The 21,510-nt window shown below is 42.2% G+C and overlaps 1 protein-coding gene across 1 annotated transcript in view; it reads right to left on the bottom strand.

Annotated features, from left to right (window-relative positions):
- The window catches only part of SNX9 (sorting nexin 9), a 58,363-nt gene that overhangs the window by 27,094 nt on the left and 9,759 nt on the right, over nt 1-21,510 (bottom strand). Inside the window, exons 4-8 of the mRNA XM_011219568.3 lie at nt 11,756-11,921; nt 9,854-10,004; nt 6,453-6,537; nt 4,062-4,187; nt 3,824-3,941 (exon numbers count right to left, since the gene is read on the bottom strand). Coding sequence (XP_011217870.1) covers nt 3,824-3,941; nt 4,062-4,187; nt 6,453-6,537; nt 9,854-10,004; nt 11,756-11,921 — 646 coding nt within the window. The remainder of the gene's footprint in view (nt 1-3,823; nt 3,942-4,061; nt 4,188-6,452; nt 6,538-9,853; nt 10,005-11,755; nt 11,922-21,510) is intronic.

Genomic DNA, 21,510 nt, shown 5'->3' with positions numbered 1-21,510 from the left:
AATGGAAATGAAAACCATGTTGAGGTACCACGACATACCTAATAGATTTGTTAGAACAGAGAAAGGCTGACACTATCAGAAAGTGCAGGTAAGGATGTGGAGCCCCCGACATTCTCATCCACTGCTGGTGGGGATTCCAAAATGGTATGGCCACTCTGGAAAACAGCCCGACAATTCCTTAAACATGGAACATACAGCTGCCAAATGACCCTGTCATTCCACCCTTAGGTATTCACCCAAGAGAAATGGTAACTTACGTTCATACAAAAACTTGTACGTGAATGCTTCTAGCAGCTTTATTTATAAACGCCTCTAACCGGAAACCCAACTGTCTTCCAACGAGTGAACGGATGCCCAAACTACGGCAACTACTGATCCACACAAGATGGAGAATCTCGAACGCACGAGGCCAGCAGAAAGCAGCCACGACCAGAAGACTCCACGCTGGATGCTTCCATTTTTTTTTTTTTTAGAACCAGCTTCTGGTTTAATCGATCTGTTCTACTGGTTTTTTTTAGTTTCTATTTCAATTATTTCTGCTCTGTATTATTTCCTTTTTTCTACTGGTTTTGGACTTGTTTTTTTTTTCTTTTTCTTTCCTTTCTTTCCCTTTAGGTGTAAGGTTAGGTTGTTTGGGATTTTTCTTGCTTCTTGAGGTAGGTCTATATGCTTTCCATTTAAAATGATATTCTGGAAAAGGCAAATTGTAGAGACAAAGAACCCATCAGTGCTGTCAGGGGCTGACTAGAAAGGAGCAGCCCCAGGGGATGTGGGGAAGTTATGGAACTTCCTGTACCTTGAATACAGCGGTCGTTATAAGACTGGACCGGTAGTTGTCAAAACTCTTAAAACTACCCACACCAAAAGGAGTGAATTTACGTACAGAAGTTTACAAGTAAATTTAAAGAACTGCAGCCTGGCCTTTCCTTTAGAAATTACCAGTACAAATAAGCACAAATTTCTTTTAAAGAGAAGAGCCCTACAGATCCACACAGCAAAAACTTATCACCTAAAAGGTGTCACTTGGACAGCACGCAGGGTCTAGACACTTCCTGTGTATTAAAACACTTCAATTTTTGCACTTCCTATGAGTAGAGATTAAGTGCTACAGAAGCTTAAACTATGAAGAAATAAAGTCTTACCCCTTGGAAAGAAGATGACCCACCTCCTAGGCAGAAAAGACCAAGTCAGCATGAACCCGGGTTATACTGAATTCTCCATCAGGAGAAAGTGAAGAGTTTATAACCTACTCACTGACTAAAATTACTTAACTAATGAATGAATGATTCTTATTCCTCCTGAAAATTTTCTGACATTGCTGGCTTATTTCCAAACTCTGGCTTAGATTGTTATTTTGTGATCATTAGGATTTTCCTACCAGGTTCCAGAGAACTAGAAAGAAGGTCAGGGGAGAGGGACTTCCGATTCCCCATTTTCAACAAACCTTAGGTTTTCACCAAGTATGTGAGTATACCAGTTTGTACCCAGGAATAAAACCAGATTCATTCAATATTATTTCACAAAGAACAAAATCTATCAATAAATAAAAAATGTTAGCTGTAAGCTTCTCATGGATTGATTATCAAGTCCACAGAAATATCATGACATCATCTCCTTGGCATTCCTTTCTCTTTTCTCCAGGATGTAAGTGAGAGGCCAGTTTATATAATAATGATCTTGTGGGGACCACAGGCAGGAGGCAAACGAGAAAAGGGAGAAATAAAGTGGCTTCTGTGCTTTTCGGTTTCCTCGGCACATATCCCAGTCAGTGAATCAAAGCTCAACTTTCTTCAGACTGAGCGGCTGTTGCTTTCTCGCTTTTCTATGACGCCCCCCTGGCTTTGGGCCTGCACTTAAAAATCAAACCTTTGTATGGCGGGGGGGGAGAACTGTGACTCTACGATGCTTTAAAACAGCACCGAGTTATCTTGATCCAGAATAGACAATGTATTAAAGCCTAAAAGAGGAGAAATCCCTAGACCCCTCAAGTAGCTCATCAGTCTGTTTTAGACACCATGAAGCACGTGTTGTGCTAATCAAGCTGATGGAGGAGAATATAAAATTCAGGAAACAGATGGAAATCTGAAAACAAGGAGAAAGGCAGAACTGAAGCTTTCATGGAAATCAATTTAAATTTGTAAAAGGAAAGCTGTGATTTCAAACAGTAAGGAGGGACGGTATCTGAACCAGGGGCATGGTGACCCCTCGGGGTGGGGGGAAGCAGCGAGCGGTCTATGCCAACCCGGCCGCCCTGCCGCAGCCTCCACTCAGCTGCCCTGGCTCCACGAGGGACATGTCACCCCAGGTGACGGCCAGGCTGTGTTAGCCACTGGGCAACGCAGCCCCACGCTCCACTCAGCTATGCACAGTTTGAAATTTTTGAAGTTTTCCCAAAAAAAAAAAAAAGTCACAATCAAAACAACTTCTTTAAAAACAACTTTTCATCTCCTCAAAAAATTTCAGAGAAACCTAAACATACAGCGAAGTAAAGCACAAAGTCAAGCTTTAAGGAGCGTGACCTTAGCCTAAGGTAACTCGTTCTAGTTCAGGACTAGTTGAGGAACACTGCGTAAGTTCACAGAGCAAGCTCTGGAATCAGACTCCACGTCCTGTTCCAGCAGCGTGGAGCTCAGCCTGCTGATCGGCTCTGACACGAGGGTGTGCGCGAGCAGTGCGCAGGGGACACCCGGCAGGCCGGGACACCCATCTCCAAGCCACTGAAAGCATCTAGAGCTGGCTCCAACATCTGGCTGCTGGACTCCCCGTCCCTCTCTAACTACCCACCTGCTGAGTGAGGACCGAGCCCTCTTCATATTCCGTGACCCCCAGGAAAGAAGCCTTCCTTCACGGACTCCACGTGTTCTCCCACTGGGCTCAGGTCAGCCCTTCGAGGTCTCTCTTCCTTCGAGGCCTCTCTAGCGCTAACATTTTAGGCCTTACGTTCATCTTTGATCCTTTCTTTTCTACACTTACTAGTTTCATTTAGCTGTGAATTTTCTAGCCACACACTAAAACTCTAATCTTCAGTAAAGCTCAACTTCTTCACACACTTTTACTCCAAGACAAACACACTGAGTTCTGAGTATTGATATTCCAGGTGCTATACTAGGCTGGAGACTTAAAAAAAAAAAAAAAACAGCGACAGTTCTCAAAGCAGACAGACCAATACTCTGCATAGTTACGAGGGGCTTTGGTAGCACCGTGAATTGTCTACCAGAGGATCATTTGAGGCAGGGGGAGCAAGGGAAATCAGACGCTTTAAATAAATAAGAAACAGGACAGGGTCATAATCAATGATAAACAAAAACATTTAAATATTAATAGTCACCAAAAAAATTGAGTGGAAAACTTGGCAACTTCTTATGTTAATCCTTAGAGGCTTTGGCTTCTATATCTGATGCTTCCACATTTCTAATGAAACCACCACGGCTGGACTGGCATGATATCATTTGGATCATACATTTTTATTTCCATTTCAGGCTATCTGGATCATTTCTATTTTCTCAGGTGTCATTTTTCACATTTAAAGAATTCACATATTTCTTTTACAGGAAATGGTGTAGCAAGGACACAATGACTTTGCTAGAACTTAAGATACATACACAAGAACTCTGATAGAAAATTTTATGAAACTTTCTGATTAGGTGTTTAGGTAACTTACAAATACATGTACAGTACATACAAATGTACAGTATTTAGCCACTGTTTCCAAACTCATACATCTTGTTCTTCCAGAATATGGAAAATGTCATTACTGATTTACATTAAGACAGATGCTCTAACCGCTGTCTCGTTACTTGTCCTGAGTCTCATGCACACTCACCTGTGACTTGCTTATCTGGAAGAGAAGGGATTGGAATGGCTGACCCAAACTTAACCAGGAGACGTTCATATAACCAGTCAAAGTGCTTATACCTGTGGTTTACAGATCGATTAGTGTTCTACAATATAAGGGAAAGAGAAGAAAACGTTATCAATGCCAACTATGGAAAATGAAGAAAAAAGCAAATTTTAGCTAGGAATGCAAGCACGATTCTGTTTTTGATAACTTAGATACTTACAGTAGGTGTTAACTGATATTCAATGTAGCTCTTTAGACCGTACATTTTGGAGCCTTTCCTGGGATCTGCTACCAAACAGTCAAACGTAGAGGTAGGATAAACCCACATTGGGCCATAATCTCCAACCTACACACGTTTCAGGGAGAGTTAATTTTGTTACACGGAAAAACAGTCAATACATTTGATATAAATCATCAAATGATTCTTTTTAGGACTACAGGTCCTTTGGAGGGTCACTCTTGCTCTTCTCTGAGAAGTTCTATAAATGCTCTCTGTTTTTGATAAGGTTATATTTAAAGACACACTTGCTAGGACCAACCCTTCTGCTCCCCATGTGGGTGGGCATCTCGGGCCACGGAGAAAAGATGTCTGTCTCCCTCTCCTCCCCGGGAGTGCAGGATGGAGCACAACTTCCCTCTCTCTAGTCCAGTTGTCTTAGTTATATGTGATGAAGGGCTAGTTGTAAAAAATTTCCAATCTATCACAGGCTGATATTTTTGTGCAATATAAAATCACACACCTGATGTCTTGATAATGTCAAACTTCCCTCAAACTTTCTTTCTTTCTTTCTTTTTTTTTTTTTTTAAAGATTTTACTTATTTATTTGACAGAGAGAGAGAGAGCCAGCGAAAGAGGGAACACAAGCAGGGGGAGTGGGAGAGGAAGAAGCAGGCTCCCAGCGGAGGAGCCTGATGCGGGGCTCGATCCCAGATCATGAGCCGAAGGCAGACGCTTAATGACTGTGCCACCCAGGAGCCCCGCCCTCAAACTTTCTCAATGCTTATTTTCACTTTCTGTATACTCAGTCCTAATTCTTTTTAAAGGTAGAAGGAAGAAAAAGTGGGAAGGGGTAAGAAAACTCGGAGGTTATGAGGTCAGGGAGGGGACCAGGGCCCAAACAATTTTACTAAGGGACTAAAGAGAAGATCTTTATGGTAAGCTACTCTGACTCCTCAAGAGGGAGCCCAGATGCAGAAAACCCTGAAAGCTAGAGAGCAGGAGCCTCTGGGGAACTTCCCTCAGTGACTGGGACCAAGAGAGGCCAGTCTGATCAACCAGGGCCCAAGATCCAGGGGCTCACATTTTATTAGTGGGCAGGATTACTGCGCCTTAAGAGCAAAGAACCACACATCTGCTTTCTCTTGGTTTTCTGAAGATTCGAAGGCATTATCCCTCAGCTTTCCTTTCTGTGCGAGGAGCCTGCGCAGGTGGGCTTGCTTACACGGTGCGTGGGCCCGGGTCTACGTAACACTTACGGGACAACTCTGACGCCGGGTGCTTTAGCTAAAACACTACTGGGGCTTGTGATAAAGTCCACTTGGAGGGCTTTTAGTCCTGCACGGTTTTAAACTTAGTGAAAAGAACAACAATACATGTTCAGTATTTACTAAAAAGTCTGAAGAAAAAAATTCAAAAATTAAGATAATCTTTAACCCCTCAGAAGATAATTACCCCAAATTTGCTTTGAGGGGAAAAAGGAGGAAAGGGGCTCTTGGTCACAGTCCTTTTTTCTGGAGTTTCTAGGATTTCAAGCTTTTCAAAGATGTAGGAACAAGTAATAATAATTTAAAAAATCCAGTATCATTTTTGCATTTTATCAAGTTTCCCAGGACCTAGAGATTATGGAATAAGACCAGATGTTTCCTCATCCTTATTTGGGCCTATGGTGATTACACTCAAGATTCTCCCCCAACCCTGTGCCCATCCTACAGTTAGAGGGTTAAGTCTATAGGGTCAAAAGATAGCCAGAGTTCTTTTCTCCAGAATGCATCTGGAAATATAACACTAGATAATGGTTAGGCAGAAAATCTATCAGCAATCAACATTCGGGTGAAACCAGAGAGCCTGTGTCATGTTATATGTTATGTTATGTAATAACCAAGTTATTCTAAGAGAGATTCTTAATGGTGTCACTAACGCCTAGCTTTTATTTGCTCGCTCCTTACGGTGACGCGACAGCTGGTTTAGTGGAGGAAAGACTGTCAGCAGCGGAGCGGAAAGGGCCTCTTACTTGGATAATATGCATGTACTTTGCCAGGGTAGAAACCTAAATATTTGAATTGGGTTTATTAGCTAAATATACAGAGTTAGCAGGAAGACAGCATGTAAAAGATACTTCAACACACTTTAGAGAAGGAAAATTATAAAAAGAATATATACTAAAAATGTGGTTGGTTCAATTACTAATAGTTTTAGAGGTAAAAATTAAAAAATATCTAAATATAACGACAGGCATTACTTTATGCTAATTACCTTTAGTACTCTTACAATACTAATACATATCGTCAGTTATTTGGAACATTAAATGTGTTAAAAATACCCTGCAGAAAACTAATAACCGAAAGAACTTAATTAGAAACAAAGCAAACAAACAAATATGAACAAACTTACAATGATAGAAATTTTCTCTTTGGGTTTTGCTAGTTGCTTGGCCAACAAATACTGTTCCATTCCAGGTTTTGCAAATCCAGGAAATCTAGTCATGAAGATGAACGCCCGTGAGTCTTCTGTCTTTCCTTATAGAATTCTGCAACTCTCGTCCACATTTACCTAATACAACAGTTTCAACCTTGTTCTGCCTTTCAGATGTACCAGGACTAGGAAACTGGTAAATGAAACCTAATGTAATCAGATTGTTCAATGGCCAATTAGTCATTTAATTAAGCTTTATCTGGTAAGAGAACAGTTTGACTCCAGAAGGTGTGATATTTATGGGTACTCCATTTGCTTAACTGGATTGGAAACACTCTATCACCCCACGAAGAGTGAAGGGCAGCCTAGAAAATTGTCCCCCAGGGCATGGGGGGAGAAGCAGAGCCATTTGAGTTGAATGCATGGACCGGTGGCCACACGCCAGCATTCCTATATCCAAATTAAAGCTGCCTTTCAACATACTCCCTCCAGGAGGCCACAATTATCCCAAAGAAGCTGTCTGTTCACAAGCACTTGTGCCATTTTCTTTTAGAATCGTCTTCAGAACTGGCTTATGAGACACAAAAGAAAATCAGTCTTCTCCTTAGTAAAGAGACCCCAAACATTCTAAAATTGAAGAAAAGCTGGAATAAACATACAGCCATCCAGAGCATTACTTCTAAAGAGGACAAGATTAATCTGGGTTTTAGAATTTCTTTTAATAACCAGGAAAAAAAAAAACCCTCAGAAAGCAAAATACCTACAATAGAAAAGGAAATATTATTCCTACAAAAAACCAGCTACTCTACCATTTCATTCATATACCAAATTAAAGGCCAAAGTGATGGTCTCAGGGGCCTGTCTTTTCCTTCATCCTCACATGACTTACCTCAATCCTCTTTCCCTAGACATTCTTTAAACACAGCTCATACAAGAGAGAACAGAGAGGGGTCTAGGAGCTGGATGGTCTTGGGTTTGAATTCCAACTCTAACAATTACTAGCTATGTGACCTTTAGAGCTCCAGTCTCCTTGTGTGACGAATGGGACCAGTATGACCTGCCTTTTAAGATGATAAGGGAATTAAAGAAATGAGGGAATTAAATGAAAGAGTTATATAAAGAGCCTAGTATATATATTCATAAATTAAAGTTATCTCTAATTATGCCATCATCTCTTTGAAAGTATTCCCCACAGCCTCAGGTACAGTTCTCTCTGGGCCTCTTCAACATTCTGAGCCTACTCCTGCTACATAATTTATCATGCTTAATCACCATAATCCACTTACATATTACAGGAGACTAGAAGTACCTTAGAGAAAGTATTTGTATTTCCAGGACCTAGAGGAGTTACGGGAAAACACTAAATGCTTAATGGACTAATCTGGAACAGTTTTATTAAAGAACCTATACTTTTGCTAGAAAATATTGATGGAAAAATGTGGGGATTACACAGAGTGACAATTCCTTGACTAGACTGTAATCTCCTTAATGCACAGGTCCCATTTCACACCTCCTTTGGTATTCTTACGGTTCACAGCAAACCTCTAGGGCCGACTCATTTAATACTTACTGAACAGCAGTGCAATTTATTAATTCTTTCAGTATTATCAAGACGGATTCTTATAATGCTCGAGTACACTTAAATTTCTAATCTCCTCTAGCATAAGGTTTATGTTCCATGACTGGAATACAGCTGTCATAGAAAATGGATTAACTGCTGAAAAATGTTAATACTTCAAAAAATTTTTACGACTGTTATAAGTGAGTCATTTATATATCCGTCTAGTTAAATAATAATAATAAAAAAGAACCATAGGATTTTAAACAGCTCTCAGCTCCAGAGATAGACAGAGGGATGCCTCAGAGGTTCCGGGTCAAATTAGGGCTCCTCTGATTTGGTTTCAGCCTGAACTGAAACTTTCGAGTAGAGAGAATTTTAAATTAAAGCCAGTCCCTTCACTTCAGAGATGCAGAAACTGAGGCTCAAAGGGGTCACCCCACTTCCCCAAGATCATACAGCAGAGGAGAGCAGGTGAGCGTAGGGCATGGAGAGGTGAGGGAAAGCAGGGTCAGGTGCCTGGGCAAGAGGCAGAGCCTCCCTAACCAGCCAGGAACGCTCGGCCACACACTGGCTGCAGTCTGTGCTTCTCACTGTCAAAATGGGGCTGAGAGATACTTCATGGTAAGATGGGTTTTGATGCGCTAGTATCTAGGTTTAAAGAACATGCTAGTTTACATCACTGCAGACTACACTGAGAACTTCACCTTCCACTGTAAGAAACAGGACAGAGTCAATATGAATTTATTATGCATGCGATTGAGCATGAAAATACATAACGGAAGTGGACAGAGAAGTAGGAAGAACATGTCGCTAAAAGCCAGAGCATCTAATCACCTGATGCCGCGTAAACATACTGAGGGGAACCGGTGTGACTCAGACCTCCGTGCGGAGATCCAGACCTAGACCTTGTCATCCAGGCACACAGCAAACATTCTGTTCACCACTGTTTCCAGACACAGACTTAACATTCCTCCCTGCTTTGAATCATGGACTTGGAACACAGAGAAACAGTGGTAGTAATTTTAGAAAAACTCTACTAAGCACACTGCTGTGAGAGGAGTATTTGAGGGTTCCTAGGGAAATCATAAATTGTGTCTCCTTCGAGCTCCACTGTGTGAACTGCAGACTCACACAGGACTGTCCCCCGAGGAATCCCAGGGTGATCTGTCCACACTCACCCCCTCCCACAGGCTTCCCTGTCGGGCACTGTACCTACAAGGACTGTTGCCAACTCTTCTGGTTTTAAATCTCAGAGAAATCTAAGTGAAAACAAAGCCTTACAACATACTAGGCATAGGAGTTGAGAGACTGAGGGGTTGACTAGGATCCTGACTAGATCACTTCCACCTGCGCAAGCCTGGACACTCATGTAACGTCTCCGGGCTTCAGTTCTTCCCACAGTGAAACAGAGTCTGTGTACCACAAACGGGTATGAGGGTCACATGCCAGCGCGTGGGACCCACTCTGCACAACGCCTGGCCCACAGTAAGTGATCAACAAACAGGAAAACATTTAAAAGAGAGTTACTATTATTATTATTATTATTTTTTAGCTTTCCTGTGACATCAGCAATGAGACCTCAATGTGCCGCGGAGTTGACAGAGGTATAAACAATGTTTGGCAGATTATTAAACAGAACAAATATTTCACTTTAAAAATGAAAAAAAAAAATTCTTTCAATAAGCTTCTAAAGCTAAGATCCAAACAGAGATGATCAAATGACACCCCAAACTTCACAGATACTGAAAAGAGGAAAGCCTCCTTGGACCTCCCGTGTGTCTGCGTGGAGCTCACGCTCCCCGACGCCCTTACCACCTACTTGTTGAGCGGCAGCTTCATGGACGAGGCAGCGGCTCGGCTGTTGCCCCGCTGAGCACCCCCGGCTTCGGCCGACTCCGAATCCTTGAAGTAGGGAGCGGCCGACTTGGGGTCGTCCCAGTCTTCGTCCCACTCGTCGTCATCACCGGTGGCTAGGGGTGGGCACAGAAGATCACCAGTGGAGAAAAACAAAATAAAAATGAAACGACCTCATTTTCTGATAGTGACTAGTGACTGCATTAGCCAATCAAAACAAAAGGAGAGACGTGTAGCACAGGATCATAACGCAGATGTGCAGTGCGGGCTCTCCAGTCAGTGCCAGGGCTCCAACCCGGGGTCTGCCTCTTAGTGCAACAGACAAGGCGGAAATAAGGAGACTATCAGTGTAAGTAACTTCAGGTAAGTGCAGACTAGGAGAGCTCCTTGAGACACAAGCTAAGGCCGGCGCACAAACTCCCGCTTTATAAACTCGCCAACAAGCAGATCAAATACCCTTTCAGTCACGTATATTGGCGAGGAAGGATGAAGGGCAGATAATAGATCTTTGAAAAGGAATTCTTTTTTTTTTTTAAGATTTTATTTATTTATTTTTTTTAGAGAGAGTGAGCGAGCGAGCGTGTGCACGCACAAGCAGGGGGAGTGGCAGGCGGAGGGAGAAGCAGGCTCCCTGCTGAGCAAGAAGCCCGATGGATGCAGAACTCAATCCCAGGACCCTGGGATCATGACCTGAGCAGATGCTTAACTGACTGGGCCACCCAGGCCTCCCAGGAATTCTTTAACACCAATGATAATACAGGTGAGGGGAGGAGGAAGGGAAAGAGAAGAAATCAGACAAGGGGGTGTTAACAGTACCCAAAGCCTCCTATTCGAACAAAGGTCTCCATCTGTACATCCGCTGCTGCCAGCTTTCCCCCCTCCTTCCTCCTCCTGCTGTCTAGGCCTCTGTCTCCCACTCTGATGGCCTCACGTGTCCTTTTACTATTAGACAGAAAAATGCCCTGGGATGTCTGCCTTAGGGGGGCCACCAAGAGAAGCCAAGAGACAAATGCCAAAATGAAAACAAAAAAGAACAGAATGTACTAGAAGGATGTGGGCCAAGCTGGTACAGAACTAGGGGTCAGCTGTCAGGTCACAGCCCTTCCACTGGCCTGTGGCTCCTGGCCTATGAGCGGGAACCTGAGCCCTTCATGCCCTCTGTGCACAAGTCCCGACACTAGCACATTCGATTCTCCGTGTGATGTGCTCATACATGGGTCATAAAAAAATGAGGGGCGGATCTCTTTCTATTTAATTTCAGAACAGACATAAATACACTTTTTCTTAATTCCCAAATTGTTTCCCCGTCTACAAATTCCTCTTTTGCCTCTGTATTCCCATTAAAACAGGCAGTTAAGGAAAAGAAAAAAACCGTTAAGTCAGAGGTCATAAACAAGCAAGTGATAAATCATACTCGATCTGTACACACATTTTTGGAGGCCTAAGGTTTTAAAACAAATATGTGTCAGCTGCTAAGATTTTAGAGTGGGAAGAGGACAGTAAAACGGAGATGGCCAGTCTCTGGCACCGTGGAGGACCAGGACTATGAGCTGGGTCTCCTGCAATGGCGTCAATCTGCCGGCGACAGGAGGGCTGCCCCTTCCATCTCCTGCGGCCACAGGGCCTCTGCTCTCCTGCCTTATGAACCTGGCCCCGGCAAGCATTCGAGAATCCACGACAGATCATGGCGCTGGGACTAGAGATTATAATTAACGACTACCCACATTTGGGTCCAGAAATCTAGGTTTGCTATTAGTGACAAGAGCACCTGAGAGCGCTCCTTTGATTAAATTCTATTTTTAACCTGGATGCCCTCCCCAGTCACTTTCTGGGTGGGCCCGATCACCAGCAGAGCCCTCCTCCTCACCTGGTCCTTGGTAGGCCTGGGGGTGACCAAAGGCAGTGTCCCAGTTATTGGAGGTGTTTCTTTGGGCTGCGGCCCCCTCTGGCTTGGCCCCCCAGCCATCCGTGCTGTCCCAGTTTCCAGATTTGGAAGCACTCCAGGCTGACCAGGGGTCACTGCCACTGCTGACCTGTTGTTAGGGGTAAAGAAAGGAGAAAGAATATTTGTGACTTCTCGAAAGCATTACTCAATTCAGGAGGAATCACATAACAACAGAATATAGTAGGGGTGCTAAAAAAAAAAAGAATATGCCCTTTAAAAAAATATGCCTGCCACTCATTCTCTCCAGACAAGTACTTCTATATACTTCATCAAACATCCCGCGCACAGAGGTCTTTTTTGTCTTTAAACATTTGTGCTCTGCACTTGTGTTCATTTTTTGTTGTTGTTGGTGGTGGTTTTTTTTTACTTTGTGGCCTGACACGTTCTCTGTGGTCCATCAGCACGTACAGGTGACGTGGTTGTCCCCGTGGCTCTGTGTCCTTCAACCGCATTTAACTCCCATAGCTCCACCAGCATGTGCTGATGCTCACGTAGCATGCGGTCCATGTTTTGCTACCGTAAATAATGCTGCAGTGCACTCCTTGTACATCCTTCCCCAAGTGTCCAATACAACTACGTGAAATCCCCAGAAGAGAAACTGGTGCGCTAATGAGAATGGGCTTTTGCAGCTGATAGATTTTGTCAAGCTGCTTTCCAAAGAGACTGTACAGTTCCATTCGACAGTTCCATTCCTACGCTCCCACTGCCTTGCCAAAGGGTTCTGCCACGCATAAAAGGGGCTGCCATACTCCAAATTAATTTTCAAATATTTTTTCCCATTATTCCTTTAAGTAATTTTATAGCTCAATTATTAGTAACATAAATAAAATTTTGGAAAAGGCAATACATGACACCTGATTTCAAGGACTGTTAACAGTGAGAAAACCTGCAGCCCACTTCTCACCCTGCACCGTCCACTTGAGACAACCACAGTTTTCTGGGTTTTATTTCCTTGATTTTAAAACTTTAAATCTTTGATTTCCCTGGAATTTACTTTGGTGGAGGAAATAATGTGGGAATCTGACTTAATTTTTTCTTGTAGTCAGTCTGTTGGCCTAACACCATTTACTGAAAAATTCATCTTTCCCCCACTGAACTGAAATTTCACCTTACTCGTATGCTGGACTTAGGCCTATTTCTGGACTTTCTTGTCTCCTAGGAATCCATCTGTACAAGTACCAAGTGACTTGTGAGCCCACTAGATAGAAGAGCATTAGTACTTTAGCATAAATATTTTATCGGTTTATTTTTACACATGAACTTTAGCATCAGCTTAATATTTTAAAAGTAAAACAATCAAGGGGGGCCTGGGTAGCTCAGTTGGTCAAACGACTGCCCTCGGCTCAGGTCATGATGCCAGGGTCCTGGGACTGAGCCCCATGTCCGGCTCTCTGCTCGGCAGGAGCCTGCTTCTCCCTCTCCCTGCCGCTCCCCCCTGCTTGTGCTCTCTCTCTGTCAAACAAATAAATAAATAAAATCTTTAAAAAGATAAAAAAATAAAATAAAAAAAGTAAAACAATCTAAACTTTTGCATTAGAATGTCAAATTTTGAAAAATGTGTTGATTTTCACCTGTATTACCTTAAACTTACAGATAAATTCAGGGAAAACATATAGGGCCTTTAAAAAAACAAACACTTTCAATATTGAATCTCTTTATCTAAGAACATGGAATAGCACAATTTCCCTTTTACTTGAGTCTTCTTTCTCACACACACACACACCCCCAAAAAAACCCCCAAAAACAAAAAAAGAACTGGTGTTAGAACAAAAGAAAGAGAGGGGTATTTGCAAGAAAGTTACCCAAACTGTCTAATATACTTAATGTTCTAGAATACTATCGTGGTTGGCCTTTTTTTTTTTTTTTTAATTCTTCATTGACAGACACACCAGAACCATAGAAAATGGAGTGCAGGTATGATTCCATTCAAACATCTCTTATACCTTCAAGAAAAAGGGTGAAGTTACTAGGGATTTTGCTCTAAGTCAAATATTAACAGCAGAAGGACACTTCATCCTGTGACTTTCTCGAATATGCAGCTTACCTGGCGATACTCACAAGGTGCTCTAGAACATACTATACAAGAAGGCGGTCGTGAGAAGGGCCTGACACGCACGCCTCATTTAGGGGAATCCCTTTCCTCCCTGGTTTTAAGGAGGGGAGTTATACTCAACAATATATACTCTGTGCCCTCCAAACTCTAAACTATGAGGTTTTATTTTCAGAATAAGAACTTCAAAAAGTACAGAAATTTTGGACAGTAAGAGGACAGGAAGTACAGACATTCATTTGTCTCGTATTTCCATCAAGTCCTGACTGCGTGGGCCACACCGTGAAAATGACAGGCTGGGGGCGGCACGGTCAGGGGCACGGCTTCTGGTCAGGCTGCCAGGCTGAAATTCTGGCTCTGCCTCTTTCCAGCTGGGAAACCTCAGGCTAGAATTCGAAAGCAAGCAGCCTGCATCAGATTCAGAAAGGCTGGTGGGAGTTACATGAAGGAAACTGAAAAGGAACAGAGGGTTATAACGTAGAACAGGAAGAGTGAAGCTCAGCATTGCCGTGACAGTAAGACCATAAATGTTAGCAAAGAAAGATTTTCATCGACATCTGGGATAATCATGTGAACTATTCAGAGCAAGTATCCTTTAAAAAACAAAAAAAAAAGACAGTTCCTTTGAAAACTACTGTGTTTAAACGAAAACACTAATTTGAAAAGATACATGCACCCCTATGTTTACTGCGGCATTATTTACAAGAGCTCACGTGTTCCCCACAGATGAATGGATAAAGACCACACACACACACACACACACACACACACACACACACACGCGCGAATATTACTCAGCCATAAAAATGAATGTTTTTGCCATCTGAACAACATGGATGGACCTTAGCATAATACTAAGTGAATTAAGTCAGAGAAAGACAAATACCATACGATTTCACGCATATACAGAATTTAAGGGAAAAGAAAATTAACAAAGGGAAAAAGAGACAGAGAAAAAGACTCTTAAATACAAAGAACAAACTGGTGGTTACCAGAGGGGAGGTGGGTGAGCTATGTGAAGGGGATTAAGAGTATACTTATCAAGATGAACACTAAGAAATGCACAGAATTGCTGAATCATTGTATCTGAAACTAAAATAACACTTCATGCAAATTATACTTAAATTTAAAAATAAATCAATGAAATTTATAAGAAATTTATTAAAAATTTAATTTGGGTAAAAAGAAATAAAACTACTTTGTTCATACATTGCTTGTAGTAATTCCTACATTATTTCATCACCTATACGATCTCAGCTCCTATCTAGGGTATGAAATCCTTGTAGGCACATCTAGTAATTATCTGCTTCTTTGTTGTTTTTCCTGGGACATGCTATCTTGTTTCAAGGTGACTTCTTAATAAATCTTTCAAAGTCTGGCCCACTGGACATCTCTCCAGCTTTGATCACTGACCTCTCTCTCACACTCTCAGATGGCCTTTACTGACTTCCAGGGCCTCTCTTCTACTACCAACAACTAGTAGCCAGCTTACACAATCTGTCTCGTTCTCTCTCTGAACCCACCTTGCCATGCATTGGCCTCTGACTTCTCTGTTTTCAACCCCCAATATCCCTTCTTGGGGCATTTGGCACAAACATTTTCTGGGTGCTAGATGCCAGCCCAACCACTCCTGTAACAACCTGCTACGATGACCTGGTTTAATGACCCTGTGGCCTCTGACTCCTTTGCCCTCAATCCCAGTAACCCTTGTGCTCCCCCACCCCAACCGCAGGCATTTGGCCAAACAACCCATTCTGCTCCTGAGCCAAGGCTTCAAACCCAGAGTGGCCTCTTTTCTCCTTTTTTCTGGCTTTCCTTCCTCTCTCCTTCTGAAGGTCTTCATCCTCTTCCTTGCCTTCCCTTTATGGTACCAAACAGCTCTTGACTCTGGCAACCACGTGATTAAGAACCCCTCATTAGCTCTGGCTGCCCATGGAACAGATCATCAATTAAGTCTCGGTGACAAGCTCCCGGAGGTGCAAATCCCAGCTGCCCTTCCAATTACTACTTACTCCACCCCTAGGTCTCCACGCCCCAAGAAGGCCTTGGTAAGATCCTTCACCTGAAACAATCAACTCCTTGGGGAAAAGGGCTACTTCAAGGGGTTTTAAATGTTTAGTTCCTCTTGCATTCAAGTTTGAATTTTACCTTATTTATGGTAGGAGAAGGAGAAGGAGAAGATGAAGAAGGTGGTGACTGGCTGAGACTTTCAATACAGCCAATCTGAGCCAAAACATCCACCTTCAAACAAAAAGGGTGCTCAGTAAGTGGAGGAAGAGAGAGCGTACCAAAGCTTTTAACCAGAAACAGCAATTTCGTGCAGGGCTAATAAGCTCACCAGAAAATTCTAGCATGCTCCTCATTCACAAACATTATGTGCAAAAGCAGAGCCCCGGCTGTGTAGGAGTGGGCTACTGTCAATGCGTATTCTGGAGACTGCTGGGGGCACATGGCGGTGTTACTGAAGTGCCAAAAATAATCATAAGCAGCACGGAAGGAATGGAACAAACATCATGCAAGTCACACAGCCAATGAAAGAAACTCCACAGGAAACACAAAGCCAAGCTTTTCAAATTGTTAAGATGTTGAACCCGTGTTCTCAAAGCCACCAGGCACATGAGATGAGCAAAGCCACCTGGCTGACACGACGAGGCACGGGGTCACAGTGAAAGCCAGCAAGCCCAGGTGAGGGCAGGAGCAGCCAGGCCATGCACGTAGGAGCAAAGGTCTCTGGTGTGTGCTCCGAGGCTCTCACTGGCTCGGTATGCAGCGTCCCTGTGACAACAGGTAACGGATACACTCCCATGAAGCTAATCAATGGCCAAACCGGCACTGTTGTCAGGAGGACAGCTGTGGAGCCCGTTCCCAGGCTTTGAGTCCCAGCTCCGCAACTCTCCAGTAGAGAAATCATTACTAGAATATTCACATGGTGTCATGAGGATGCACTTTTCAGGTACAACTCTCTTGTTAAGTAAGCTGGTGGTATTATTTCCATTTTCTAGATGTGAGAAACTTGACTCTAGAAATCACTTAATACACAAAGTAGGGTATCAAGATGATCCAGTTTTCCACTTAAAACTATTAAAAAAAGAACAGACAAAATACACAAAACCATTTCCCAATTTGGACCCCAGGCAATAAAGGACCTGATCCCAACTAGAGAGACTTTTCAGGCCACGGATCAGGGATAAGGAAACCACACAAAGACCAGTGGTCCCTGTGAACTGCAGAGACAGAAGCGGGAGCCCAGGGCAGAGTGCCAAAGAGGAGAGGGCCCTCTGCAGACCTGCAGAGTGGGACCCCAGGTCTTGGGCTTGTACTAGTGACTGAACCACATGAAAGAATTAAGTATCCATCTCTCACACTGCATGGTTATCACCAGCCAGAATAGAAAACCTCCTGAGTCACAGGGCATCAGGTACACTATTAAAAAAGGGTTTTGCCTCAGCAGAGAAGCAAAAATACCCCTAGACTAAATGTTGCTTTGGTCCCATTTGAAAAAGCTTAAAAATAATGTGAAAGGATTACACTGTTTCTAAGTAACCTACCCCATGCCAGAACAAGACCCCAAAATATTTAGAGGAATACGAAAGTACCCAGCACGTAACAAGGTAAAAATCACCAAGTCTGGCTTCTGATTAAAAAAAAATCACCAGGCATGAAAAGCAGCAGAAAAATATGAGCCATAACAAGAGAAAAACCAATCAATCAAAGCTGACCCAGTAATGACACAGGTAACAGAATGAGCAGTAATATTTAAGAGCAAGAAAGCTCCCAGATATTGATGAGACAGAGAAAACACTTTGAATTGGCTTCCAGGGGGTGATAATTTAAAGCATAAAAATGAAAAACCCACGCCAATGGGAACACACTGGATCAGTGCAAACCCATGGGTCCACAGCAATACCAAAAAAACGGACAGGGAAACTCATCTGTCACACCTTGAGGCAACTAACTATTAAAGCAACTTCTTACCTGGAAAACTGGCAGTTGAGGGGAAAGAACTGGACATCTACCGAATTCCAGTAGAAACTGTTTTCCAAGGGAGCTAATTAGCTCAACGATAAAGGAAAAGGGCTATTTTACAGAAGAAAGTCACCTCAGTAACCATGGAAGAAATCGCTTTATTGATTCAAGCAAGGATTATCAACTGGTGGTAAACCATTAGGTGAATGGTTAATAGCACTGAATTAACACCAGACAGATTACCCTCTGGTCACAAGAAGAAAATGTAACTAGACAGTGAAAGCAGAAGACTGCCATCAACCTGGCCCGACATCATTCTGATCAGTTACAGTGGGCCGATCAGCTGCGTCTTCTGATGTGATGTAGCAAGAATATACGAGATCCCTATGGTATATTCTGGCCCAGAATGTTCACTTTGAATCCTTCGAGCCTTTAGGTACAACTTCCAATTTATAAGTAGTACAGAGGATAGAGGAACAACTTGGACAATACCAAAGGAACCATCTGACAAATACAAGAGACAGGAATTCTACAGGAAAACCGGCCAAGAATAAAACAGTAGGGGCTGTCCTGGAAAAAAAGGAGACGTGTGAGGGACATAGTGGACATAACCAGACATAACGTTCGGCCCTACACTGAACGCTAGTTCCTAAACAAGCTGTAAAGGACATTCTGGGGTCCGCTGGGAAAAGTCAAGTCGGATATTATATAAGATGAAAATTTACTGAAAAGGATAAACTTTTAAAAGGTTAAAACAGTATATACTGTATGTGTCTCATCGTATGGGTATACATGTGGATAACCATGTTCATCAGGGAAAATAAGGTACGTGTCAAGGTGTACACAGTAGTGCATGATGTGATGTTTTTCTTTTGGCTAGCCTGAATTTTCTCATATTCTACAGTGTATACGTACTGCTTCTATAATAATAAAGAGTTCTTACTAAAAATTATTTTTAAAGAAAATAAAAACACTAGTTCACAAAAATGATAGGTTCTGGTTTTGTTATATTTTGCTGTATTTTGCTTCTTACAGGACATCTTCGGAGGACCTGGACCGGTAAGAAGCCAACTCCTACTTTGGGTAATAGTGGTAAGATCTGACTCATCCACTGGTCTCCTAGTAAGCAGCCAAGATGCAGTCTGAGAAGGACAACTTTCAACGCACACATCACAAGAGTAGCCACACGGGAGCTACTGGGACAAGATGCAGAGAAGGGTAACAATGTCATTGTTTCTCTAATGTGCCGCTGTTTCCTACACTAGGCTGGATGGACGCTGAGGGTAACTGAGGTCTGAGAACTAATGGAAAAGATAACATGTATTTCATTAAGGCTGCTTTCTGTCTGGCTTTCTACCAAACCAGCAAACACGAGTACAAAGGACATACAACGGCTCAAAAGAAACTGATGAGTGGTCATGGCTCCAGCTGCCCACCTGGTTCCTTAGAGGAGACACTCCAATCAATACAGGTCAATGAAGACCACTTGGTCTGATCAGTCTGCCAGGTAAGAGGAGTCCTGAATCACGGGCTCTCTGCCTTTTACACGGTTACCTTGGGGGAGAGGCTGTGGAAGCATTCGAAGGTTCCCCTTGTCACCACACAGGGGAGTTCTTGCTGTGCCTCGTCCCGCCCTATACGTTCTGTTTGTTAGTTGGCGTTCCTGTCAAGGCCTCTCATTCCACTACACCCTCATGAACGATCTCCTGCTTGGAAGCAAAGATGGAAGGAAGGAATTTTGCAACTAGAAACTTCTAGGCCAAGACTCTGTCCAGGGATATGCAACAGGAATGAGAAGAAAGTTGCTTGCTCCGTGAAGGCTGAGGCTGTTTATGTCTTTTTTCTTCTTTTATTTTGACAACTCATCTGCACGACTGCGGCACCGAAGTCTTTCTCTGACGTTTCTCCTTTATCAGACATGTAATGACCATGTGCCAACTGCGTTAGGAAGTAAGGACAGAAGGCAAACACTGTGATGCCAAAGAATATTTCAACAGTTTCTGATGAAGATTTAACTCTTTTTCAAAAGGGCCTACAGAGGGTAGAGAATTCTCTCATGGAGAGAGCCCAGCCATTTCTACTCAGAATGCAGAAGAATTTGTAAAAGTGCCTGTTTTGTTCCTTATAGATCTTTTGCTCAAAGGACATTATCTAATTATAATTCATTTAATTTAGATGAACCTCTACTAACCACAAAAGCACTGTTCAGAATATAAAACTTGTACATTCTTTTAAAAAAAGGAGGCTAGATCACAAGAACCAATTAAAGCTGTTTGTACTGATGTGAAATGACCTAAAAAGTTTAACTGGTTTAACAAACCCTTTGTTAATTCACCTTCTGAACCCACAGATGTCAACTCCAGGTATTTATTTTTTAAATACAGAAAATGAAATCTTATTTTATTAATTTGTCTTAAGAAGTGGGAAATATTTGTATTAGTTCAGAGAGTTGACTTATTTTGTTAGCACAAAGTCTTAAAATAGGTAGCTTTATGTCCCAAACAGGATGATGCTACAAGTAGCTTCCAGAAGGATCTAATAAAAGTCTATGAGAGATGGGTTTACGGACACTTCTCATGATAGGCTATGTTATAACAATGCTGGCTGGCCCTTCATCAAAGCAATGTTCAGGTAAAAAACAAAACAAACCCTTCCCTTTTGTCACTTGTTTCCCGTTAGACAAAAACAAACAACGACAAACCACCCTCAACAACGAACGTCACGGCATGTACTTTTGGAAAGGTTCCCTAGATGCATAAAGTGGTCTTATACAAAGCAAGGATCTGTGATCAAAATAGCACAGAAAGTGAGTATCGCTAGCCTGATGCAGTTCTGGAGAAAAATGTCAGCAAATCCTTTAAACAGATGCCTATAGCCTTCCTTACAAAGCCTGTAACCCATTAAAACAGACTCATATGGGGGTGGGGAGACAGAGAGAACATTTCCAATAGGGTTTTGTAAAGAGGAAATCTCAATAAGCAATTGTGAGATGTCTATGGCATTACAGATCTTATTTGAGATGATGAAATAATAAGCAAACTTAATACCCATGTGAGACATTCTTTTACTGATTTAGTTTTAAATGAATTACAAAATGGCCTTAAATGGCCTAAAAATGGATTTTTTTTGAGAAATGAGAAAGCAAAATGTAGTTTCAACATAAAATTACTATTGCCTTCTTTATCCCTTAACCAATTAAAAATCCTTCGTAACAAATATCATTACACTGAAAATCTCTGAATAAAAAGATGTCATTTCCCTAAATACCCACTTAACTTTGAGCATTTAATATCTAAATGGTTAAAAAATAATTAACAATCCCAGTGGATTCCTGTAAGTGAATGAACTATTTCTTTCTTTTTTTGAATGAACTATTTCTGATTGGGTAAACCAGCAGATGGTAGAATGAGGCATTATGATGGCTCCTAGTCCGACAGTCAATGTTGAGAATAGTACAACCTCCCTTGACAGAATTCAGGTTGAAATCAGTAAATCTCATAACACTTTCTGCCGTAAAATACCTTCTTTTGTATTTACGGAAGAACAATAAAAAATCATTCCAACATGTGCAGAACACTCTATTATGGGGCAAGGCCTCTTATAGGTTATGGGAATAGAAAAAAATATGACAAAATCTCTGCTTCTCACCAAGCTTGCAAGT

The sequence above is a fragment of the Ailuropoda melanoleuca genome, chromosome 10 (assembly GCF_002007445.2).
Source record: "Ailuropoda melanoleuca isolate Jingjing chromosome 10, ASM200744v2, whole genome shotgun sequence".
Lineage (NCBI taxonomy): Eukaryota > Metazoa > Chordata > Mammalia > Carnivora > Ursidae > Ailuropoda > Ailuropoda melanoleuca.
The sequence above is the reverse complement of the archived record's forward strand: the minus strand, read 5'-3'. Positions and strand labels throughout refer to the sequence as shown.